The 14,611-nt window shown below is 41.8% G+C and overlaps 1 protein-coding gene across 10 annotated transcripts in view; it reads left to right on the plus strand.

The window, feature by feature from the left end:
• Positions 1–1,408: 1,408 nt before the first annotated feature.
• ARHGAP12 (Rho GTPase activating protein 12) overlaps positions 1,409–14,611 on the plus strand; it is a 68,738-nt gene continuing 55,535 nt past the window's right edge. For 3 of the 10 annotated variants that reach the window (XM_053409610.1, XM_053409611.1, XM_053409614.1), the window contains exons 1-2: positions 1,410–1,577; positions 8,173–8,905. In XM_053409610.1, the coding sequence (XP_053265585.1) occupies positions 8,240–8,905 (666 nt within the window). In that variant the 5' untranslated portion in view covers positions 1,410–1,577; positions 8,173–8,239. Of the gene's footprint in view, positions 1,578–8,172; positions 8,906–14,611 lie in introns of all 10 variants that reach the window. The other 7 variants (XM_053409616.1, XM_053409618.1, XM_053409619.1 and 4 more) reach the window with 4 other exon arrangements.

Below are 14,611 nucleotides of genomic sequence, written 5' to 3' on the forward strand. Positions count from 1 at the left end.
AGCACAGTTGTATTTACCTTTGAGTAAACATGTGTATGATGGTTATTACATCGTTATTATTTATTAAATTTATTAGTTGCTTTGTCTCGGCAGGGCAACCCAAAACAACTTACAACCAACTATGCAGTTCACCAAGAAACAATGGTTAGAAAGACACAACTCTGCAGGGAAAAGGTGCATTAAAACAGCGAAAATAACACAACAAAATGCATTGCATGAGGGGGAAATGGATTGCAAAGTGTGAACATTACCGAAAACACCATTTCATTAGGTATCCCATTTCCAACCATCAAATTTGAGATATTGACCCATGAGATCCCAAACAAATGAGGTATTACTGACTTGGCGCTTGTGGTTTAACCTTGAGGCTATTAATGGTGAAGTACTACACGTGTATTCTCAGAAGTAAATTCGAGGGCAGGTAAAAAACAACAACCCAGGCATCTGTAAAACCCAGCATAAATTGATTTTGGGACATACTGCCTTTGCACCCTCAGGCTTTAATGTCAAAGCACTCCTAGTCCCAGTGACGTGTCAGGGTTTGCAATATCACTGCAGGAAGGTCTGTCGGGAAGCTTCTTCCGTGCATTTCCCAGCCCTTCCCGCGAGGCAGCTGCGTCGAAGGCTGTGGCTAGCTTGGACATGCCCACAGCTTAGACTCTTGCATCCCAGGGCTTTTCTTTTTGTGCGTGTGTCTCCACTGTGCAAAAAAGAACCGGGCTCTCTCCCGCTCCCAAAACCCTTACAATTCCCCGGCTTCCAAGACGTCTCAAGACTTGCGGGTGCTTTTCCTATAGTCCTCCTCCTGCTGCCCTTTAATATTTTATCCCACCCCCTCCGTATATTGATTGCAACGCGTGTCCGTCGGATTTACACGCTGCCTTTAACCAACTGTTGCGGGGGTCGCTTCCATTCGCGCGCCGTGGCGCCTCCTGCCACCTTGAAATCTTTCCGTTTTGAGGATTAAGGTTCAATAAACGCATCCCTCTGCCTTCAGAACAAAAAGTTTCTCTCTCCCTCTCCCCCTGCAACAGGTTTTGACACAGCTTAATCTCGGACGAGACTCATAATATAATATACAACGTAATATAATAACAGACACATGCTTGTGGCGTGTTTCATGTGTGCTTTATTTTATTCCTTTTTTTGTTCTGTGGAACAAGCAGCCTAGGCAGAGAAAAGGGACGAGAGAGAGGGGCGGGGAGAGGGCGGAGGGCGGAATTCAAATGAATAACCGCAGGCGCCCTTCTCTCCCTCGCGCCCCCTCTTCCCGCCTCTTTTTCTTCTTGTCACTCCAACCCTCCCCTCCCAACGGCGCCGCTCCTTTCCACCTTTTGCCCCGCCTCCCCTCCCTTCCCCCGGCACGTGACGGGGGCCTCTGACGCCGGGCGGCGCGGTGCCCTGGAGCTGACACTCGGCGCGGAGCTGAGGCCGGGAGGGGGCGGGGCTCCTGGGCAGGCAGGCAGGCGGGCAGGAGGGAAGAAAGGAGCGAGCGAGGCGAAGCGGAAGGAGGAGGAAGAAGAAGCGGCGGCGGCGATACCGCCTTGTAGTCGGAGCGACCTGGACCTCCGGTTTGGGTGAGTGGGCCGTTATTCGGGGGTGGGGAGCAGCGTGCTGTGCTGCGCCTGCCAGAAGTGCGTTGAAGTACCGTGTTTGGGGAGGGGGCGTTGCTGGCTTCACAGGGATTCTTTCTCCCCCCCCTTCCTTTGCAAGGAAGAACGGAGAGACACGGGTTCCCTGTTTGTCCCTTCCCTCCCCCCTCCCACTGTTGCGCTTCTTGTTTAATTAAGCCGGAGCAACTCTTCTTTTTCTTCCGCCGCCCCTTCCTCCTCCTCTCCCCACCCCTCCCCCGCCTGCGCCCCCTATCAGAAAAGCGCGTTGTAGCCTCCGCCCCACCCCTAGGTGGAGCGTGGAAAGGTGTGCGGAGGGAGAAGGAGGAGGGACGGAGGGGAGCAAGCCCTTTAAGCCACACTTTCGGCTACTCCGGTGGGAAAGCGTGACAGCCGGAGTTTAAAGGGGAGCCGGTGGTGCGTCATGTGCACACGGCCGTGTCAAGTCCTAATGCTGATAGACGTGCTGCGTCGGGTTTCCTCCTCGCGACCCCCCCCCCCCCGCTTGACCTTGGGGTGTTTTCATTCTGCGACATGAGCAGGATGGGATGGGGGGCTGACTTGTTGGTTCCCTGTACAGTAATCACTTGGTAACTCTCGTGTGTATATATATGGGTGGGTTTGTAAGGGCAGGAGGGAGGAATGGCAATCCCACCTCTGTTCGCACTTGGGCCCAGTTTTAATTTGTAGTTCGCTGTGTCTTGATTGGTACAGCCTGATTCTGCAAATATATATGAATTCTAACTTTAAGTGTTTCGTTTACCCTCGGGAGCCAGGGCAGTTTCATGCCTGGAAGCATTCATGTTTGTGCAACTGATACACAGATCGATGCTATCTCAGTATTTTGCCTTGTGTCAAGCTGCCTGTGTGGAGAAGGGTCCTAAAGTGGTATATTTTGCTTCTGTAGTAAAAGCCTAATTTGGTTATAAGTTATTTTGTGTTATGCATACACAATCTATATGATATTATTATTATTATTATTATTATTATTATTATTAAATATAATAATAAATTTGTCAGGGTTGCCCAGGGCAACCAAAAGTGACTTACAACAGAGTCATACATATAACATACAGCTTGCAGATGTATGTATAGTTGACGAAATAATACAGACACATAGATACATTAAAGGAGAGTACATTGTGTAACTTCATTTCTCCAGTTAGGACAAATTATGAAGGAGGAGGCTAGCTTAGTTACCAGCTTGAGCGGAAGTTCTGCATTCTCTCTTCCTTGCCAACTGTCTATACAGGCCTTAAAATGATTTGAGCCTTAGTTAGTATGAGTTAACCACAATGTATCAGTCACAGACTTTTCTAGCTATTTATAGTTTGCAATTGTAGTCAGCACAATAACAAAAGAGTAGAGTAAGAGAGGCAAGTAACTGATATGATGTTATTCCCTCCCCCTTTTAATAAAAAAACTTTGGGGAAATTGGCTTTTTAAAGCTGTTTGGCATGTAAGTACACTATGCATTCAGATTATGAGAAACTGAGTTTGTAATCAAGCTTCAAGAAAGGTACAATTTGGCTTTTATTTTAAATACCATATTATTGGGGAGCCCGTTGTCCTCAAATGTTCCCTAGTGTAGGTGTTCAAGAAGGAGCTGACCTTTTTTTGGTAATTGGTATCTACTGTCCATGGTTACAATCTCTCCGTGTGTTTAAATCTTTAGGTTCATTTTGAAAGTATTTGAGTACAAATGAGTCATACCAGCTGTCAAGCAAAATTATTCTGATGAAATTTCAGTGTGTGAAATTGATTTCCCTCAGCAAATGTGAAGAGAATGTTGTTATGAAACTCATGGACTTGGCCTTGCATTGTGTGTTTGCTTTTCTGCCATGGTGACTAGAAATGTTTTCTGTTACCCTTTCTCCAGATGACTGTGGTGTACTTTATTCTTGTCAAAAATTTTGATCTTAAACATCGAGAATAATGCAAGCCTTCACATCCCTCTGATGGACAGAATTCTTGCCTGAAGTGAAACTTATAGGTTGCAGAAAAATTTGCATAAAAGACAAAACTGTTTATGCCAGGGGGTGTGCATTATATTTTCAAGTGATAGGCATCCAGAAATTGTGGGCTTAATGAAAATGTGCTTAAATTAAAGCTTGTTGCTGAGATGCTGACAAGTAACAACATAGGAGAAAACATCAATTGTGCAGAGGACAGTTGGCTGGGTTTTATTTCATCTGGCCTTCAGTTGGTAAGAACCTATGACATGGGGATCTAAATGTCCTCCAATACGACTTCAATGACTAACTTTGTTTGTATCACAACATCATTAATGTGCTCCTTGCAGCTGTAGGGGATAATGTTTGCCAGCACAATAGTCTGCGGTAAGAACCAAATGACACTGAGAGAGCTTGTTTGTATTTTTGGTTACATAAATAGTAGCATAGTTTTTTTTCAATTTTTGTTTGGACTGTGCTATGATTTTTTGATTCTGAGCTTCAGTTATTACACCGAGTGAAGCAAATTATAATTAGTTTTAAATAGTTTCCAAGATAGGAATTATACACAGATATGTTATGATGATTCTGTTATAATGCTTTCTAACCTTCTAAATGTTTTTGTACTCTTTTTTGTACAGTTACTGCTGCTTTGAAAGTAAGGTTGGATTCTAGTACTAATTTCAGATCTTGCTCACCCTTTGTTGACTCACATTGGTTTAGTGAAGTGTGTGGGCTTTAATGTCATGCTACTTCACTTTTATTGCCTCCTACATTACATCCACTCTTTGAAAAGTGCAAATTTAGTGTATAATACAGTTTACCATATCCACTGTTCTAATGCTTACAGCACACCTACTCAGAACTGATCCCCTTTGGCTGCATTGGCACAGTGTTTATGAGCTGGTTGCAAGTTATTGTTAATGTTAATCATGTTTTGCTTTTTAAACAACAACAACAACTATGTTGTTTTTTTATTTGGACAAAACAAAAGTGAAGCAAACTCCTGACAGCGGGAGTGGTGGAGACTTGAGCTCAAGGCTTGCTTGTAGTTTGTTGTTGCTCAAGCACACATCAAACAGTGGTTTAACAAAAGGAGGAACCAATGTGGTGCGCTACAGATGCTTCAGAGTATAACTTTCATCATCCCTAACTGTTGGCTATACTGGCTGAGGCTGATGGGAATTGAACTACTTTTAGCAGCCTCAGCTGGTATTACCAACAGTATGGATGTTTAGAGTTGTGATTTAAAATATCTTTAGGGCACCACATTAACTACCCCTGGTTTAGCTTGAAATACAAATGTAGCCATTAAGTTTGGATTGAAGCCTTAGTATTCTCATAATGCTAATGATGGATGCCTCTTCATTTTTATCCTACCCCCTCACAAGTCTGGTTGTCTTTATCAACCATTGGCTACAGCAGGTGGTGCTCATTTAAGTGCTTAAAAGGGGGGGGGGATGAGGCTTTTGAGAAATGGCACTTGAGAGATGGATTTTGTGAAATTAGAGCTGCTGCTCAACATTTGAACAGAATACAAATTTAAAAAACACTTTGGTTGGTTATTCCAGCATAAATAAATTATTTCAGCTAGTTAGGTAGATGGATTTTATTCCCCAGTTGTAGTACTTTCATCTCTTGTGATGATTATATAGGAAATTAAAGTGACAGGAAGAAATAATTTATAGAAGCAAAAAGTGGATAAAACACTAATTATTGGTGGCAGTATTCTATAAAGTTACAGTCTTTCTCTTGTAGTTTTAATAGGGCACATATGTTTTATTTCTTGAGCTGACTTTTCTATTCCCTCTTCATTTACAAATTTTGGTCTCAGTCCAACAAGATCCTTAAGATGCACTGCGCTGGAGCTGAAGAATTTCCCTTACTCCTCATGTATTTTCTTTCATTTGTTCTACATTACAATTGGCTTCTTAAACATGAAGATATTTTAAAGAAAACGTAAAGCGACTTATAGTTGCAAAAAGTTTTAAAAGGTCTTCAAGAGACACCTGACACTGCCTGCGAAATCTCTGCTGGAATCAAAGGATGGTTTCTGCCACAAACTAGGCCCAAATGCAAGACCTGTGCTCCTTCACACTCCCTCCCTTATAGTCCCTCTTAGCTGTTTGTCGCTTTCCCCATCTTTTTAAGTATGTGTGATATAATCCGCTTTTAATTACTAGTTTTTACTCCTTACCTGTTTTAAGTCTTATGTGTTCTGTTTATCCGTATGTTTTATCTTATGCTGGTCAGTGACCGAACTAAAGTTTGATACTGATACTGATGCTGAGTGTTCCATAGCATGAGACTGAGAACACTAAATAGCAAACTTCTAGTTGAGGCCAGTTGGGCCTCTAACATGGATTAAGGTGGGATATAAGGGCCCAGGTGGTCCTTAATAAAATATGCAGATATCCACATTCAAATGTACATCTCTATTCTGGGAACAACAAATCCTGTGTGTCTAGCGCTGACTTGATGCGGTTCCCTTCTGTAAGCATGCAGAAAACTTTTGTCTACTTCTAATGGTGTTATTTCTGAACCAGCTCAATAAGAACCATGGGTACATAAATGGCCTAGGAAGGATACTTTGGCTTGCATGCTCCCTTTCCTCACCTTGCATGTTGGAATTACTTCCTGGTTTGTGGCAAACCATAGTTGTTTGTTCCATCAGACTGTGGTTGTGTTTGGCATGCAAACCAAGTCTGGAAGCTAGGATGACACTTTGGTTTGCATTCTTGATTTTCAGGAGGTCAAGTGCAAGCCATATCTTGCCAGTTCAGATGACAGTACTAACTGGTTTATTTTAATCTGGGGAGGAAATGAATTACAGTGCATGAGAAGGATAAGGGAGTCTGTGAGCCCAAGTGTTCTTACAGTCTTTATTTATTTATTTATTTATTTATTTATTTATTTATTTATTTATTTATTGCTATTAGCCCATAAATCTTACAGTCTCATTTGCGTATAGTCAAACCATCTTTTGGAATTCAGTTGAAATAATTTCCTTCATTGTGAATTATCAGTGTCTGTAGCCTAATCAAGGATTAATCTTTGTTATTTTGTTTGAACAGAAACAACCCCCTTTTGATGTTAAATGTATAAGCTGGGGTTTTTTCCCTGTCCCACTTTAAAGACTCAAGGAATTTAAGAGGAAAGAAACCCTACACTAAAATAAATATATGTAACAGCTGAAATATCTGCAATGTGACCTTGGCAAAGCTGTTTTATTAAAATGTGGGAAGCATGCTTAAAGAGTATATATTCTTATTAACAGTATCCTGACCTCTATGGTTCATAAGATTAGGTAACAGAACTTGAAGGGAACACTTTCCAAGATGTTTGGTAATGATTTGTGATTTATTAATTTGATGGCACTACAGAACTCAGGAGAAGTAATACTAAAGGGATATCTGAGCAGAATATGGGAGCCAAATTAAGCAAAACCAGTGTTTTATTCCTCACAAGGTTTAATAATACCTGAACTAAATAAATCCTCTACGTAATCATAGGATTGTCTTGAACTAAAAAAAGACCTGATCCATTTTGCTAAGTAACTGAAACAATAGGCTTAGTAACAGGCAAAGAGCAAGAGCAGAACATATATGAGGGTCCAGAAAAAGTTATTAATGTTTAACGTACTATCTTACACCTATGCAACTTGTGGGCAAAAACCCCCTCTTGTATACCACTTTAGCAGAATATTTATTAATTTCATGGAATAAGAGTGCAGTGATTCTCAAAAGAGTAATCTAGTAATGGGAACCTAGTAGCTCAAGAAAAATTGGTAAGTGGGTGTGATATTTCTGAAAATGGAAATTGTTATATTTTATTTATTCCACTTTTCAGGATACGAATCCTCTTGCAAATACAATCAGAATATATTAATAGAATTACAGGACGGGCAACTTCCCATTTGTGTGGGGTTGCATTTTGGGTCATTGCGCACGTCAGCTGTCTCATGTAAGCCTGCCCCGTTCCACCCTCTTCTGGGGCTGAAAATGATGTGTGTGTCAGTGGTTATGCATCAATTGAACATGCACAAAATGGTTGCAACCTGTGAACAACATCAAAGCACACCTAGTCATCAGGATGCTCCCACTTAAAGTTGTAGTTAACATTTTTCATATGGTTATGCCTAGAAAGCACTTATATTTATGTACACTGCTATTCATCCATGATCAGAGTTTTCAGTACCCTGAATTTTACTTAAAATGAATCCTAGGTTAATTTGTTGTCATGTACTAAAATATGTGGAGGTATTCATTGAATTTATTGGGATATAGCACACCACTCAAATTTTATTGAATTCCCTCAATCCAATATTTCAGTTTCAACTAATTCTGACAATTTGGAAAAACTTTTCAGATATTTACAGTATACTGCATGTGAAACTTAAAAAACAACAGCTTTTGTTTGCCTAAATGTTAGCCAATTAGGGAAGGGGAAACATTTCAGAAAAGTTTCTGGGGAAATTTCTAGTTATGGCTCTGAGAGAAAAAACTTTGCGAAAGATTTGGTTAGCCAGTTCTTCCCAAATATGACACTAGTCAATAAACAGCATGCAGCTGAAACTCCTTTGTGGTAGTAACATTTTTTTTCCCTTACAGGGGGAAAGAAAGACCATAATGTGGCTTACCTTTCACGTAGAAAGGTGAATACAGTTTCTTCCAAGAGATGGCCGACAAGAGTGGAAAGATTCTTTCAGGTCCATTATACATCGAAGTTGAATATGACTATGAATATGAAGCAAAAGACAAAAGGATTGTGATTAAACAAGGGGAGAGATACATTTTAGTGAAAAAGACGAATGATGACTGGTGGCAAGTCAAGAGGGATGAAAACTCAAAGCCATTCTATGTGCCAGCACAGTATGTGAAAGAAGTAACTCGCAAAGCACTAATGCCACCTATCAAGCAATTGGGTGGGCTGCCAAACAGCTCTTTAAAACTTATGCATGGGTTACAGAGGTCAACAGAAAATGTCAGTAAGTCTCCGGAGCTTTCTAGTTTTGGGAAATCTTCTCCAGTTCAAGTGTCTAGCACAGTTCGGGATGCCAATCAGAATTTGGGACCAAACGTTAGCCCAGGTCAGAATTTTGGCCTGAGCTTGGACCTTTCCCAGAATAATGGGAAATTGAATGAATTTCAGTTCCCTAAAGTTTCCAATCAGAACAGAACATTCTCTGTGTCCCATTTTTCTTGTTCTGAATGTGTGGAGATAGAAAAGACCAGCTTTTCGCAAGAACAGTCCTGTGATTCTGCAGGAGAAGGCTCAGAGAAAATCCACCAGGATTCAGAATCTGGAGATGAACTCAGTAGCAGTTCCACAGAACAAGTACAGGTAAGATGAGATGTATCACAGTCAAATTTGAACTATTTTGTGTCTTAAAAAAAGGTATGAAGTAACAATTTAGCAAGAAGCTTGTTTATGTACACAAACTTTTTATACTAAATGTATAAGAACTAAGCTCACTCAGCTACTGTGAGTTAGAATAGTGAGAGAATACTTAATATTTCTCTGGTGACACCCACCTGGTGGTTTGTTTTCGTGCAGTTATCCATTGATTTGCCATTTTTCAGAAATTAACCCTTCTTTGAAGGGTTCATTAAGCATGAGAAGGATGATGGAAAGGATTGGATCAGTTTAGCCTGTTATGGTCAACGTATGTATCCTCTTGCAGAAGTTCTTATTAAATTGATAGAAATTTCAAATGGCCAATAGAGTAGAAAGCTTTTCATATTCTGTAGCACATCTGGGTGGTCAGTGCTCGACACTGAGTTAGACATGCCATTTTTATTCACAGAGGTTTTGGTAGTTCTTATCAGCTTATTTTTAGGAGTCCCTGAGCTGTACCACAACGACAACTGTAGTACAGATGCATTCAATGGATGCTTTGTTTCATGTCATCCTTGTTATTTTTTGATGTAGCAGCCATCAGTGATGATTGATACTCCTTGAGTTGATAATTACCTACGAGGGTTTGATAAACTGATGTGCCCTGAACAGTGAACATAATCTTCATAGCACTTATTATGTTATTAATCCAAATTAGCTGACAACCATCACATGTACCACTTTCACATTTTTTTTAAAAAAGTATTTATTTATTACTCACCCTTCACCCTAAGGTCCCAGAGCTGGTTACAACATTAAAAACACAATAGTAATACAACTTAAAACCTCAAAAATAAGGGGTGTTCTCAAAATGTACCCCTCAAGTGTCAATAGCTAGGGTAAAGAGATTAATCTTCAACGTTGTGTAAACTTCAGCTGTGTAATGAAGTTGAAAGATGTGCCTTTGTGGGGTGGCAGTTTCACATCTTAGGGCTGCCACAGAGAACGCAGTCTCCCAGGCTTCCACCCCCTGAACTTCCAAGGGCAGAGAAACTAACAATAAGGCTCCCTCTGCCCATCTCAGCACTCCAGGGGGTCTGTAGAGAAGGAGGTTGTGTTTAGTTGGGGCCTGAGTCATTTAAGACTGTAAATCAGGGCTCAGCAAACTTTTTCAGGAGGGGGCTGGTCCACTGTTCCTCAGACCTTGTGAGGGGCCTGACCCACCCTCTCCCGAAAGGACCCCCCTGCCGCCACTCACTGAACAGCCGCCGACGCTGCCTCGCCTTCTGCAGCATTATCGCCGTCCTCAGCCTCGGCCAGGGGTCTGCAGGGTGCAGAGCCCATGCCGCTGGCCTGGGCAGCGGAGGCAGCCTCCCTGCCACTGCTGCTTCCTCCCGCTCAGCTCTTGGCCATATGCGGCTGCCTCAGTGGGAAGGAAGGGGCATCGCCCAGAGGCATCCGCGGCTTTGGATTGGCTGCAGGAGCTTCGTGCAGCCAATCCGAAGCCAAAACCACCACCCGCCCAGAGGCGTCCGCAGCTTTGGATTGGCTGCAGGAGCTTCGTGCAGCCAATCCGAAGTCGTGTCAGTGTTGCGGAAGTCAGTCCCCGCGCGGCGAGGCCTCCGCACCGAGCTGGTTGAGCGCGGGGACTGACCAAGCAGGCAGCAGGGTCCATGGGCCAGATTTACGAGCCCGGTGGGCCACATCCAGCCCCTGGGCTGTAGTTTGCTGACCCCTGCTTTAAACACTAATGTGAGCACGTTGACTTGGGCCCGGAAACAAACTGGCAACGGGTGTAGCTATTTTAAAACTGTGAAACCCCAGACAGATTGAAGTTTCTGAATCACCTTCAAGGAAATCCCCACATAGAGTGCATTAAAGCAATCCAATCTGGAAGTTACCAATGCATGGAACATAGTGACCAAGTTACCTCTATCCAAATGGGGTTGTAGCTGGTGAACCAGCTGGAGCTGAGAAAAGGCACTCCTAGTCACTGAAGGAGCCTGAGAATCCAGTGACAAGTGTTGAATCCAGGAACATCCCCAATTGCTCTCATCAGCATTTTTTATTAGTGACTTTGGCTGATGTTGGTATTTCCAAATAGAAGCACTAGGGAAACTGTACTGAACAAGTTTGATAAAACTTATAATCAGAATGCAGGAGTTATACAGATGTCCTGTATGAAAACCACCAGCTCCCTGTGGACTGACCCAGTGCAATTCAAGAAGACCTGTTATATGCAATACAGTATGTAACAAATGAAAAGTGCAAACAGGTCAAACAAAGTATGGCAAGCAGTTCTTCTTGAACAACACTCACTTGTAGAGCCAGTTTGCAGTCTGGATAAGGCTCTTGGACCTAATTTTACTACTGGGTACTCAGGTGTCAGCTATATATCCATGCTGCTTGGGGGTGGGGAAGCGTCTAGCCTCAGAATGCTCTCTCTCATTCTCACTAGGCAAGAAACAGATCTGTCACAGTCTCAGACAACAGTCTTAGAAATTTGAAACTGTAACATTACAAAATGGGTGTAATATTTTATCTAGGTATGATGCCCACAAGCTATGTTACTTTCAACATAGCTATGAGTGGTGAAAAGCTGTCATAGCAATTAGACATCAACATTATTTTAATAAGCAAGAAAGACACCCTATAGCCTGGTTCATTGCCCTGCAGAATGTAGTAAATTATAAATATTGTAATAATGTGATTATTCAGTTTGTAACTTCAGCAAAGTACATTAAAATTATGATTGGGAGAGTTTAGGTTCAGGAAATCAAATTACACCAAAACTGGACTGAACTTCATCCCTGAGGAAAACCAGAACCATTAAATGAAAGTCTGTTGGAACTGAAAATGGAAAGAAAAATTCAGACTAGTAGATCAGAATAAGAACAAGCAAACTTGTTTCCTCTAGATCAAGCAGATCTAGAGATTTAAATGCCTGTTAGATTTTACTGAACTACCCTCCTGCTTTTTTAAAAATCTTTCAATAGTGACCATTGTTTGGCAGAAATCAGCTGGGTAGAAATTAAGGTCTTTGCAAGCTGTTCTTATGACTGTTTGTTGCCAGAACATGAAGTTCCAGGCTGCGTATGGTTACCTTGAAAACAAGTGTTAAGCTAAGTGAGTGTTAGCACTATACAGTGAATGTGAGATGTCAGTTGCCTTTATGCCAGTTTATGTGGAGGCCGAAGAGCGTTCTTTCTTCATTAGATCCTACTTTTAACAGGGTTTGCTGTCTGTGTCTTGCACATTTTAAAGTCTGTATAAATGCATTTTAGAAAATAAAAGAAGTTTGTGTTTGTTGTACACAAGAGAGTCTGTGCAGCAGCTCATTGTGGGTTGTAGGAATGCATTCCAGTTTTCTTTGTTTGAACCTATGAGAAGCCTCCTATCAGTTTTACTGGGGGGGATGGGATTGAATTTTCATTAAACAGGTTGTGCAGCAGGGCATATACATCCCTTATGTTCCTGATTTTGCGTGATCTGTGTTAGATTCTCACTGTAAACGTAGAATACCCAATGGCACAAGCATACACAAGCTTCAATAAAAAAGTGATACTAGATTCAGTGTTTTAAAAAAGTGACTATGTTTCCTTTCTCCTCTTTTGGTGAATGGTAACACCACAGGATGTATTCTCATTTCACTCTGTTATGTGACCTTATGTTCCGATGGAACTGCCTTTATTGTGGCTGTCAGCAGCTATCTGTATTTCTGTGGGAAGGATGTGTATGGCTTGCCTCTGCTTACTTGCTGTTGTGCGTGGTGGGATTAATTGCAACAGCCTTGTTTTCTGATTGTGGGCACAGTTGCTTTCTTTTGGTCTCAGTTCCACAGCTGCATAGGGGATCCCTAATAAACACTATGCATTTTGAAGACTTTTCTGCCACACAGACTCATCTGAACTTTGGCAAGATTATTTTCTTCATCAGTGCCCTATCTTCATGTAGGAATTAAAAGTGACCAATTCTTGCTGGTGTTTTGAAAGCAAGAATTTTGCTGATTGTTTTTAATTGTCAAATTATTAAATAATCTATATCTAGCTTGCATAACCATGAATTCATGTAACATGTACATTGAAGCAAGCAGTACTTAATTTGGGGAAGGAAGAGAGTGTGAGGTGACCATTAGGCAGCTCCTTATTTGAATATACAGTATATATAACCAATGTTAAATCTCTGTAGGACTAATTTTGGTTTATCTGGCCTGTTGTTGTGGATAGGACTCTCACAATAATGCAATCAGCTTCCTGCCTTCTTGCCTCACACCTATCATGTTTGGTGAAAGCCAGTTGGGGGAAGGGTGTTGATTAGATAGGTCCAGGATGTGGTGAATGTGTCTTTACACGACAGAGTGGTGCATTCTGCTCTTAAAAAGGTGTGAAAGTGTGTTCACTCCTGAAGAAGCCCACCCTGAATCCTATGGTTTATAACAACTACTGTTGCAAATACCCCATTTTTGGGTAAGGGGATAGAGAGAGTGGTGGTTGTGCAGTTGCAGGAGTTCATGGAGAGTGCAGATTATCTAGACCCATATCAGTCTGGGTTTAGGCGCAGTTTGGGACTGAATCAGTATTGGCTGTCCTGATGAATGAACTATATTAAGAACTACATAACTTTTAGAAGACATCTGAAGGCAGCCTTATATTGGGAAGTTTTTAATATTTAATGCTTTATTATGTTTTATATATTCTGTAAGCCACCCAGAGTGGCTGGGGAAACTCAGCCAGATGGGCGGGGTATAAATAATAACATTATTATTATTATTATTATTATTATTATTAAGAGTAGGACGGGGGTGTGGGACATTGCTTCTTTTTCTTGATCTCTCTGTGGCTTTTGCTACCATTGACCATGGTATTCTCTTTGGCAAGCTCTGTGAAATGGGTATTGGGGGTGCTGTTGGACAGTGGTTCCTGTCCTCCCTGTAGGGTTGTATCTAGAGAGTAGCATTGGGAGACTGTATTTCAGCTATGGTGTATCTTAGTACAATCTTGTCTCTAGTGCTGTTTAATACTTGAATGCAGCCTCTGGATGTGGTCATTCAAAGTTTTTTTGGGGGGAAAGGGTCATCAGTATGCTGATGGCACACAGTTCTACTTCTCTACAACATCAGCGCCAGGAGAGGATGTGCATGATCTGAACCATTGTCTGGGTGCAGTGGAGAAATGGACCGGTAAGTTGTGCTTGAACCATGGGAACATAGAGGCACTGTGGTTTGGTGGTTCCCATGTCTACGCAGTTGGCTAGGGTCGGGGTTGTGCTCTTTGTCTCTGAAGTCCAAATTACTGCCTATAGCTAGTAAACCAGATGTAGCCATTCTTGTAAATTAGTAGTGTGGTCACAGTGATTTATGTATTGGCCACCTCAAGATTCCATTATTGCCGTGTGCTCTATGTTGGGCTATCTTTGCGCCTGGTCTGACAGTTCCAGTTGGTGCAAAATGGTGCAACAGCTGGACTGTTGATGAGGACCAATGATTGCCAGCAGATACATGCAGTGATCAAAAGGATACCTTGGAGACTGGCCGCCAGATCCCTTATATCCCTGCTCAATCAATGAGATCTTCGTGGGAGTCACTGTTAGTGGCCTCCCATGGCTCAGATGCATGGCTCATATCCACAAGAAGCTCCTTTCCCTGTTGAACGTACGGGGCTTCTGAATTTATTCCAGCAAGCTTTTTAACTGAATTCTGATTTTATACCGTTT

The sequence above is a fragment of the Podarcis raffonei genome, chromosome 12, assembly GCF_027172205.1.
Source record: "Podarcis raffonei isolate rPodRaf1 chromosome 12, rPodRaf1.pri, whole genome shotgun sequence".
Taxonomy (NCBI): domain Eukaryota; kingdom Metazoa; phylum Chordata; class Lepidosauria; order Squamata; family Lacertidae; genus Podarcis; species Podarcis raffonei.